The 11,772-nt window shown below is 37.3% G+C and overlaps 1 protein-coding gene across 1 annotated transcript; it reads right to left on the reverse strand.

Moving 5' to 3' along the window:
* Positions 1-238: 238 nt before the first annotated feature.
* Positions 239-11,305, reverse strand: LOC109100023 (retinoblastoma-like protein 1). The gene is made up of 22 exons (XM_042726529.1): positions 10,958-11,305; positions 9,504-9,637; positions 9,083-9,283; positions 8,821-8,885; positions 8,362-8,490; positions 7,713-7,858; positions 7,547-7,611; positions 7,188-7,374; positions 6,708-6,874; positions 6,454-6,566; positions 6,233-6,336; positions 5,900-6,037; positions 5,597-5,761; positions 5,362-5,497; positions 4,248-4,484; positions 3,965-4,155; positions 3,706-3,882; positions 3,075-3,146; positions 2,779-2,863; positions 2,230-2,378; positions 1,953-2,117; positions 239-1,666 (listed from the first exon to the last, which is right to left on the reverse strand). Exons 1-22 carry the CDS (start codon positions 11,288-11,290, stop codon positions 1,496-1,498), a joined length of 3,330 nt encoding a protein of 1,109 aa, XP_042582463.1. The 5' UTR covers positions 11,291-11,305; the 3' UTR covers positions 239-1,495.
* Between the last annotated feature and the right edge of the window lie 467 nt (positions 11,306-11,772).

An 11,772-nucleotide genomic window follows, 5' to 3' on the forward strand; every position in this document is an offset into this window, starting at 1 on the left:
AATAATGGATATCCTATCTCAGGATCATTGTGCAGAAGTTGCACATAATTGTGCTATTTCACTTACACATAATTAAAACTTTAAACTTTCTTATCCAACTTCGGCTTGTACTTGGATCCAATACCTCCATAACATAAGTATTCTACATTTTTTGATCAGACCTGGATAAATGACCTAAAAACAGTGTCCCATATCTTCTGATGTAAGTGCAGCATCAAGTCCTAATAAGGAAAACTAGTTTGAGAATTGATACAAAGTTTTATTGTTATGTACATGCTAAGGCACTCACTACAGAACTGACCAACAGCTGATTGATTAAACCAACAATTACAATAAAGCTAAATTACAAACAGTACATAAGCATTGTTGGAAAAACAATGCAGAGAATGATTTCTAAGCTTAAAATATGGAGTTTGTATAAACAAATATAAAATAAGTATTTCAGAGAATATACAAAGCACCAACTGCAAAGAGATTAACAGCGTTGGACATCACAGATAGAGTTAGATGAAGGAAAAAGAACAATGGATAAAATAAACATTTGTACAAGAATAAAACTGCAATCCCAAATTAACCGACAATACTGAGAAATACAGATACAGCTGGCTATAGCACTGATCACATGATTCAAAGAAAACATTTCACTTCCACCTCATCGAGCATGTGACCAATAAATGTAAATGGAATAACATGAGCTGAACCAAATAATACAATTATAGCTGTATCACTGTTAAACAAACAGGGTTGAAAAAGTTATTTGTACACCACATGAGCCAGAAGATGGGGAAAAAAACACCACATTTAACATCTAAAATGTTAAATGCACTGTAAACATGACCATTTCAGGAAACTGAACACTGTTTTGAGAAAATACATGAAACTTTAAAGAGAAATATTACAATTAATTGAGAGGTGTTGATAACATGCATCTGAATATAAAACTGCACAGAGGATCTTTGAAAACTCGGATACGACCATTGGCAGGTTCACCAAAAACACACAAAAATCAAAACAAAAAGAAAAAATGAAAAGATTACATTTGCCCAGTGCATTGTGCCAGTACATAACTTGATAAAAATAACATAAAAATCACTAATATATCTGGGAGATTACGGGAGATTCTACTGCAAAAATGACTTGATTGAGAAAACTACGGCTACAGAATATCTCTGTATTAACGTAAGAAATGATTCATTATGAAAGCATGATGAGCATCATGAAAAACATGATACATGATTCGGTATAAATCGATTAAGTTTATACCAATCTCCCTGATATTCAGAAATCCTGGTGTGATATTAAAAATTAAAAAAAAAAAAAAAAATCGGTCATGATTTTTGGCTTTGCTATTGTTCGGTGACAATTAATGTGCTCGATTCTGAACACATAAGAGACTGATTGTCGCATCTCTCTACATCCTGGAGTCGCTGAGCAGCACATAGGAAGAGTTTTTGGCTTTATACTGGGTCTGTAAGTAGACTGGGCATCCCACGGCTTAGAGACTCGCTCTCTCGCTGACCACATCCTGCAGGCGCTTGAGAAGCACGTCGTCGTTCTCTTGCCGCAGACATTTAGATGGAGACTCAGTATCGTCACCTTCCATGGTGAACGCACGCTTCTTGCTCACCCCACCCTGACGGATCATCTGGTTTATGTCACTCAGCTCCTGAAGAGAAACAGGAAGCAGAAGGCTTGGAAAAACTCACAGTATGAGCACTCAAATGTAAAAAGACACACAATTTTTAATTTAATAAAAATGCAACAATCAGTTAATACAGCCTATGAGAATACTCAGTTGAATTGTGTGTATTTCATTGAACATGGACATTCTTCAGAACACCTTTTGTGTTCATATGGATTTGGAGGGACATGGATGTTAAAATTTTTCATGAAATATTCCATTAAGGGAATTATTACTGTTGATGCTTGTGACATCCTGTAGTTTGACTAACCTTTGATGGGCTGCCAGTGAACTTGTATGTGTAGGCAGTACTGGGTGTGAGACTTGAGCCGTTTTTATGAGGAGAGACAAAGATGGAGTGTCTCTGAGATACACGGCGAGGAGAGAGAGGCTGAGCGCGAACCGACGGGAACGGAGATAACGGAGGAGCCTCCATCTTTACAGAGAAAGAGGGAGAAAGTGTCAAACACTTTTTCCAAATTATCAACAACAACAACAAAGCGGTTATTAAAAGGCAATTTTCAAAATAGAAAAAGTAATACACCAACCTTGTTATCAAGTGTGGAATGTGCATATTTGAGAGCAAATGATTTCATCTTTAGCACATAAACAGAGTTGTAGAACTGGATGAGGTCTCCTCTTTCCTCTGATTCGCTGTCAGCCTCTGTTGTGTTTGCCTGTTCCGTCCTCTCATTGGCTGTTAACAAATAAATAAATAAAAATATTTTAAAATGCAATAAAAATATAAGGAGACTTTTTTAAATAGGTAGACTTTACACACACATATACACACCCATTCAAAAGTTTGGGACTGGTAACATTATGTTTTTGCCAAGGCTGAATATAGTTTCTATTTGTATGAATTTTAAAATGTAATTTATTCCTGCGATGCACAGCTGAATTTTCAGCATCATTAGTATCACAAAGTATCTTAAATGTCACGTGATCCTTCAGAAATCATTCTAATATGCTGATTTGCTGCTCAAGAAACACCAACAGTGTGTAATATTTTTGTGGAAACTGGTCCATTTTCTTCAGTAATATATTGTGCATTAGAAAAAAAAAGGATAAAGAAACATTTAGGACATTATCCTTACACTGTTCTGCCGGCGGATCCACTTCCATGTTCTCATCGGTCTGCTGTTCTCTGGGTCGCCTCTTCAGTAAAACACTGCGGTACACCTACAAACACACCAACAAGATGTTGTGGATTGCTGATGCACCAAAGCCTCATATGTGCTGTCATCACAGCTCTAACTCCAAGCTTTCTGACATAAGGACGCTGGGGCAAACAGACATTGTGTACCTTTGACATTCATGTGCATTTCCACATTAAACACATGCAAAAAAAAAAAGTTGCAGGTTTGGAAAGACTAAGACTGTTTATACTCACGTGACTGTTGGCTTGAGGTTGGGTTCGGTAGCATTTCATAATGTCCTGAAAAGTGTGCTCTTGTTTTGTGATCTGCAGAAGCAGCAAACAAGTCAAAAAAAAAAAAAAAAAACATTTAAATGAAATTTTCAATTAAAATCACTCAAGAGATAATTCTGCTTAATATACACAAATGTTTGGGTCAAAATATTTTTTTTAAAGAAGTTAATAATTTTATTAAGCAAGGACTGTTTTTAACATTGATAATAATAGGAAATGTTTTTTTTAAGCAACTCGGCATATTAAAATGATTTCTGAAGACACTTAAGACTGAAGTAATGATGCTGAAAATTCAGCTTTGCATGCATCACAGGAATATTTACATATTTACACTTTGAAATATATAAAAATAGAAAACATTTATTTTAAATTGCAATAATATTTCACAATATGTCTGTATTTTTACTAAAAATATAAATGTAAATAAATAAGTGCAAAAATGTGCATCCATGTCTTGGTAAGAAAGAAATTTATATATAAAAAAATAATAATAATTCTTAAACACTAAAATTTGAAAGGTAGTGTAGTTCTTGCTGTAACTCGGCACACCAGCGTAGCAGTAGCCCTTCTCTCCACATTTCAAAAGCTGTACCTTTGATATAATGTAGACGGCACAGAGCAGCAGCTGGTCCAGGTGCCTGTCCTTCATCAGGTCAGTGCAGTGCAGCAGAGAGTGCTCAAAACACGTCCAGATCTTCCCTCGCAGCTCTGATGAGATATCCAGCTTCAGACACAGGTCCCGCAGACGCACGCTGGCTAAATGATACACCTGAATGGACAAGAAACAGCATTTATGCACTTCCGCTAACAAAGAGCAGGTGTAAAAAAAAGCCCAGCACACATTTTCTCACCTTCCTAAAGAAGAGGGCGAGGGATCCAGTGCGGCGGGGTCTGTTGACGGCCGGTGGCTGTGTGTCGGAGCTGGTGGGTGGAGCTGCGGTTCGGCTGGGGGAGGCGGTCAGTAAGAATTGAGCGGTGAGGGGGTGCATATCACTGGCCTGAAGTTGGATGACTGTGATGCCGCCCGTCTGGTTCTTTACCACTGAAGGATGAGGAACCATCACGTCAACAAAAACAGAATTTTGTGGCGTGTCTTTTTGTCAAATAAATATCAACAAGAAACAAAAGTGGTACCCGGCAGTGGAATGGTGAGCTGCTGGCCGTTTCCAGTGGCCATGGAGAGGACCGTCGTTGTGGTGGTGGTGTTCTGGTTGTTTTCTGTGGTGTTGGGAATGATTTTGATGGGAGTGACTGAGATTCTTTTCACTGGGGACTGTGGTGGAGGATCGTCACCAAACAAGCGTCTCTTAGCGCTGCCGGCTGCAGGTGAGCTGTAGCGGTCGTGGAGAGAGATGGGAGACTGAGGGACGTCTAAGAGAGAAAGAAATATTAGCCATATGAGTACAACACAAGTTTGAGACTTCATCTAATCATCTTTTTCTACATTATTATTGCATTGTTCATTGCTACAGTAAGTATATTATTTTCAAAACTGTTTACACTCTAGTTCATACATATGGTTAAAATGTATTATGTTATTTTAGTCACAATCTTTTTTTTTTTTTTGCTCTGTGGAAAAACAAATCAGGTCTGAAGGAGTAAAAATAAGATGAATGATAAAAACAATTAAGAATATTTTGCCTTTTTAGTCCATTTATGTTAACTTTAAGGTCACCTGTATGCTTGCAAATAATTTAACAAAAGGTAGCACTTTACAATAAGGTTCCATTTCTTAACATTAGTTAACATGAACTAACAATTAAAAATACGTGTAAAGCATTTATTAATCTCAGTTGATATTAATTTCAATGTATACTAACACATTTTTACTAAAGTTGTATCCATCAATAATTAATGGCTGTGAGCTAACATGAACTAACGTTACCAAAGATTAATAAATACTGTAAGAATGTATTGCTCATTGTTAGTTAATGCATTAAATAATGCTAACTAAAGGACCTTATTTTAAAGTGTTACCTAAATGAATAAATTGTAATTTTTCATATATGCATTAATGTATGCATTTTAAAATGGTAAATGGACCAAATATATTCCTAATCATTTTTGTTCAAACAAACACTCTCTGGAATGTCCCTCTCCTTTAATATTATGCACATTCATGCAGTCTCAAAGTCTCATATCGAATATCGTATTTTTTAACAAGGTATTGCATTTTTCTTCAATATCGCACAGCCCTAGTAAAAACCGTGTATTTGTAAAGGTTTGGGATTGGTAAGATGTGTGGCACCTTTGCGTGCGCTGGAGCCCAGGCCTGTGCGGACCTCCCTGATGCGAGGGTGTATGATGGGAGACAGCGCCACCAATGGGAGGTGAGTGGGACCGCCTGCATTGTTGCCCGTGTCAAAATTACTGGGAAAATTCACCTAAGAATCAAATACAAAACAGGTTATATTTAATTGGCCTCTACGATCCTATTTACAATTTTACAATAAGTTCACCCTATAAAGTGGTTTTGTATGTACCTCTTCTACAGTGGGGACTTTATTATTAGCATTATTGAGTGCTGTCCACAGGGCCGAGTCTCTGGTCCAGGCTTTGCTTTCCAGCACCTGCTCCTCTATACTGTTCAAATGCTTCACCATGTCTCGGGACAAACCCTCCTCGGAGCGGATGAACACCTCAATCACCTACACAAACACATGTACATTTGCTTTAGTACTTTAAAATAAATGGTTTTCTTTAAAGGACTTGACAGTTTGTTGTGATTTTTTTCTATAGACATCAATATCTACTGCAACATGATGCAACAGTACACCGTTCTGTACCTTGTAAAAGTAGAATGGCGGTATCTGGAAGATTTCTAGTATCCAGGGGAATGTTCTTTGAGAGCTGTACGCAAAAAGCACCACCTCCAGACAGCACGCCAACAGTGAACAATGGAGCACCTCCTGCTCCAACAGGACCTGATAGAGATCAGGAGAAGAGAGGAAGAGGTAAGACAAAAAACAGAAAGTAAGAGCTGTGGATATAAAACACAAAAATAACATTTTGCAAAAATCCATTTTCCTCTTTCTGTTTGGTGATAAATACATTGTTTGGCATCAGGGCGAATGTTTTTTACTTGTGCATTTATCAAGTTAGCAGTTACAGTCCCTTACCGCCATGTCTTTCCCTTGTAATCTCTTCATCTCTTGAGTCATGATATTCTCCAGGATCTTAAAGTACAAGATCTCCGCCAGCTTCAGACGATTCTCTGCAAAATCTACACACAAGAACCAGCACGCACTTACAAGATGAAATATGAGGCTTTCACAACTGTCGCCTAAATTAAATTTTTTTTTTTTTTTTTTTTTTTTTTAAGATGTGCAGTATATCTGACCCATATGTGCTCCTGGCAGGTCATCTGTGGGTTTGGTGTAGGCCTGTTTAAACCTCTCTCCCATGGTCTTCACTCGGTTCAGAATGGATTCAGTGGGATTTCGAGAGCAGGAACTATAAAAACATGGTGAAAATAAAATAGAACTCTAAGAAAACAGACTGAGGGCCATCATGATGGGTTATGCATACTTGGATGCACATGCATATCATGTCTAATTTCTATTTGTGTATAGTTTGGTTTTGTCAGATACGTACTTAAAGATTTGGACCAGAGCTTCGCTTGGAGCGTTTCGGAGGCCGGACACCATGCTCTGCAGTCGACTCACACTTTGGGTAGCTGAGGAAACGGGGGTGACCAGCACCTCTTTCTCCTTCAGATACCGTCGACCCGTTAGAGGCGTAGAGGGAGCAAGGGAACGCGTCTGGGCAAAAACAGCAGGATGAGGCTAAAGTTTGAAGTCAGTAAGACTTTTTTTTAAAGAATACTTTTATTCAGCAAGGACACATTAAATTCAAAGAATCCTGAAAAATGTATCATGGTTTCCACAGAAATACTAAGCTGCATAACTGTTTTCAACATTGATGATGCTGATAAATTTTTCTTCAGTAGCAATTAGCATATTCTGAAGGAGCATTTGACACTGAAGACTGAAGTAGTAATATTTCAGCTAAGATCGACAATTAGCATGATAAATGTTACTTTAATGTGGCAGCAGTGAAAGAAATCTTCAGTACCTTCTCAAAGTGCTGCTGAAGGTTGTTCTCCACGTGCATGCGGGCGGATAGTTGACCTGATGGAGGCTCAGCGGTGGCCTTGCGAGGTGTTCCGATCTCCTCGTCTGCGTCGGCCCCCAAAAACACTCGCTCATCAAAATCCCCCACAGTCAAAACATATTCCTCATACTCACGATTTATGGATTTACTAAAAAAAAAAAAAAAAAAAAAAAAAAAAAAAAAAAAAAAAACATTATTCATATACAAGTACTTATTGACATAAGGCATTTCATTTTATGCTTTCAACTTTTTATTTAAATTGCTGGAAATGCCAAAAAGATAAAAAAAATCTATACAGAAATTTCAAGGCATATGCTTACTTGTTGTCTTGGAAATTTGGGGTATCCAGTAATTCAGTCAGAGTCTCAGCATCACCTTTTAATATCTGAGAAAAACAAGGGAATATTTTTAGACCAAGCTGTAAGCATTCATGATGTTCTTGCAGTGTAGATTGGTTGTAAAAGTGTGCGTGTGTGTGTTCCTCACTCTTTTCTCAAACAGTGTCTTTATGTAGGGTTTGAAGTAGTGCTCCTTTATGCCTTTGGCCTCCACCACCAAGCCATCATGCAGCTCACACAACTTGTCAATGACACAGGGTATTTCCTCCAAGTTTTCTGTATCCTTCGGCAGTCCTAAAGAGAGGTGAGCAAGACTATAAATGAAGCATTTACAACAAAGCAACTTACTATTCTGATCATAAATGATTCTTTTAAGACCGTTTTTGATGAAAAAAGTTTTCAGCTCATATTTCAGTCCTAAATTGCGACATCAGTATACTAATATACTCCTAAACGCAGATTACAACACGTAGTTATTGTGATATAACTGTGATGTTCTGTGGCCTGACCAATGTTCCTGTTTCAACTGATAATACAGGAAAGAAAACAGATCTCAAACTATTTCATAGGGTCATCAATGAACAGTTATAAGTTGTAATGTTTTAAATTAACTACAACTTCACATTTTCAGTCAATATTCCAAAACTAATTGCACTACCTTGCAAGTAACTCCTCTAATGCAATCAATGGACTCACTTCTAACTCTGTCTGCCTTCTCAAGGATAATGACTTGTAAACAGAAAATCAACAATTAATCAAGGAAACATTCTCTCACAGTGAGGTGAAGGGAGTTTTACCTCTGAAGTATTGATTGATGAGATCTTTCTTGTTGGAACACATGAGGGCGTTGCAAAACACCAGGTCCAGACAGCAGAGCAGGAGGTGATACGAGTTGACCAGGTCATCACCAATCATACGGAAATTGCCTGAAATAAAGCAGAAATCACGCCATGAGTCTACTTTAGCATTCAGAATGCTTAAGATAAGTCAAATCATTCCTTGTCCTTATTTAAACATCTTTCAAAAACATTTAAAAACCTTACCAATCCCAAACTTTTACAAATACATGGTTTTTACTTTTGTTTGATAGTAAACCTTCACAATTTATTCATTCATTATGGCTGTGAAATAATTAACAGACTTTTTATTTTACATAGTTAATAGCATTATATGACAGAGACTGTGTAAGTAGGCTTATCTAAACCATACTGACGGTCAATAGTTTAAACAGGGAAGGCTTCTTTCAGTCTTATTACCTTTTGTATACACAAAGAGAGTCCAACAGAACTTGAAGACGTCACTTATGTGGCATGGAAGACGCCTACAAAAGAAAGAAGTATTTATAACTGTGTATATATATATATAAGTATATATATATATATATATATATATATATATATATATATATATGTGTGTGTGTGTGTGTGTGTGTGTGTGTGTGTGTGTGCGTGTGTGTGTGTTACCACTTTCTTTTTCAAAATAAAGCTAAGAAAGGAGAGAAAGGGCAGGCAGATTTACCGGTGTTTGCGGCTTCTAGGCAGCCGGGGAGGTTCACCCTGAGGATTCTGAAACATGTCCAGAAATATTGGCTCGAATTTACGAAAAATCACTGTCGACACTTCGAAATTGCGCTCTAGTCGACCTACGCGGCTGCGGAAATCCTGAGAGAGGTTCGACATGTCTGACCATTTCTTCATCTTGCTGAAGAACTGAATCAAACTAGAAGAAAAAAAAAAAAAAGAGCATAACAACACTCGCATCTTAATACAAACACCTCCATTTATTACAAATGAAAATCCTTGAATGCATAAAATAAAAAACCCTCCCACCATTTCTCCTCTTACTAAAAAAAAAAAAACTCCACCAAAAAAAAACAAAAAACACAAGAGAATACCCACACCACAGTAATCAACTATCCATGTCTGTTCGAGAGCCTTACCTGAGCTTCGCCGAGCGCAGGATCCTTGTAAGGGAAACGCAGTTGCCCTCCATCACACCCCGTCCCACAGTGGGGATGGAGCTCTTCCTACAGGCAGCATACAGAGAGCAGGCCAGCCAGTGAACGACATCACCCTGAGACAACCAAACACATAACACAGATCAACACATGCACAGGAACATATCACACAGAGTAGAAATAATCCTAAAGCTCACTGTATCATGAGATTCAATCATTTCCAAGGCCTCTAAATCATCAACATATCCAGAGCCTTGCCGAAAAACCTACTGCATGCCTTCTGTCATATGATAAACAACTCACACATAACAAATCCAAACAATATAATTGTAAAATGATTCAGTTATAACATATGTAAACTTCCTGTGTATCTTGTGTAAAATGCATGCATTGTTATTTATATATACATTGTCAATTGTACATAAGTTGTGTTGTTTATACTGCCATGTTACAGAGACATGCACCTAAGATTTTTTTGTTGTCAAATCTAATGATTTTTTATGAAGTAAACAAAAACATTACTTGATTTATCAATCATTACTGTATTGCATTACATGCCTTTTCCCCACAATAAAAAAACTCCTGAGCTTTGATCATAAAACTAAGCATTTAAATATAATTTCACAGAGACTCTTACATCTTACATACATTACAAGCTAACAGAATGCTATCTTACTTTTTGTCCGTATAAATATCAGAAACAGCGCCATGCATTTATTTATGTTTTGGGTTGAGTTTGGGCCTCTGAACTGTTTTTTTTCTCTCTCTCTCCTTGAGTATGAGCTCCATACTCTCCTATGTCATACTAAAAGAGCCACGGACGTCTGATGTATCAAATATATCACAAAACAAACTTTTCTTATATCTTACTTTTAAGGGTTCAATAAACTGGAATTTCAAATAAATTCGATTTCCGTGAACATTATTTCATATGTCAGCTTTTACAAGGTTAACCTTGAATAAAATAAACACCGCTTGTATCTTTAATCTACAGAAGTCTGACAGATAACAAACATCTTGCAACCAGTTATATATTTTATGAAATGTATATTTCCCAGAGTTCCTCGCCTTCTCTTTGTGATTGTCATGTGACATATCAGGGAACCCTCGGTCACTTCTGAAGCGTTTTAAATGGCGTTACTCTGAATGAATCTGTGGACACTTTTTAGTGTAACATAATACCTGGATACTAATAAGTGTTACATAATACCACGGTACAACTAGAGTATTTTCGATATGTAACGCTACTGTGGTAGTACAATGGTATTCACACCGTGGTACTTCAGAGAAATCCAGTGTGAATGCCATTACGTTACAAGTAGGCTACTGTTTGTTTTGACTGTGTCTGTATGAACGCACACACGAGCTGAAGGCAGGGGAACGCATCAGCCGTTCCTGTAGTTTGGTCGTTGTTTGGATGTGAATTAAAGTCGCACCTCTAGCGTGTACGTGTTCCAGATGGAGCTGAAGTTCTCAAGCGCTTCTGCTGCCGTCTCTTCGTCCATATTGAGCTCTTGACAAAGCGCCTCGAGACTGCTCCGAATCGAACCATCGGCTGATTTAACGGACTCCGAATCCGTTTCATCCCCACGCATCGCTGGAATCCGTTCAAATCCGTTAATGTCCGAAAGAAAGGTGTTTTGGTAAAACACGGAGTTGACCCGGAGCGCCGATGACCTCCTGATGCTATCCCACAATGCCAGGACATGCGAATGGCGCGAAAACGGGCTCCTCTCAGCCAATGGGAGAACAGGAGTAGACGGCGTCATAACGACAACAAAGACGACTTCGAGGAAGCATTGAGGGTTTAAACTTCCTCACAGTGTTTACCAAAGCATTCCATAAAATATGAAGAACATAAACACAATATAATAAGCTCCGGCTTTAAAATAAAGTCAGCCGTTTCACTCTTTATTCCGAGACTTAATCTGTAACACAAACAATAAACAAATACAAAAATATCACGTTTAGTTGCTTGTTTTTTTTTTTTTTTCATTTTGTAAATTATACTTATAGCTATAATTTGACATGCTTATCCTTTATACTTAAAAACATTTAATTACAATTATTAGTAATTATGTTGACATGAGAATTGTGTATGCAATTTTACAAAAATGTCCCGTTTTGTTGCTTGTCCCCCCATTTGACGTTTAATCCTTTATACTTAATACTTATAATTATATTTATTACTAATTGTATTGACACTATAGTATTTTATATATATGTAATTAAAAAAATAATTAAAAATCTC

This window comes from Cyprinus carpio, chromosome B6 (genome assembly GCF_018340385.1).
Source record: "Cyprinus carpio isolate SPL01 chromosome B6, ASM1834038v1, whole genome shotgun sequence".
In the NCBI taxonomy this organism is placed as follows: Eukaryota; Metazoa; Chordata; class Actinopteri; order Cypriniformes; family Cyprinidae; genus Cyprinus; species Cyprinus carpio.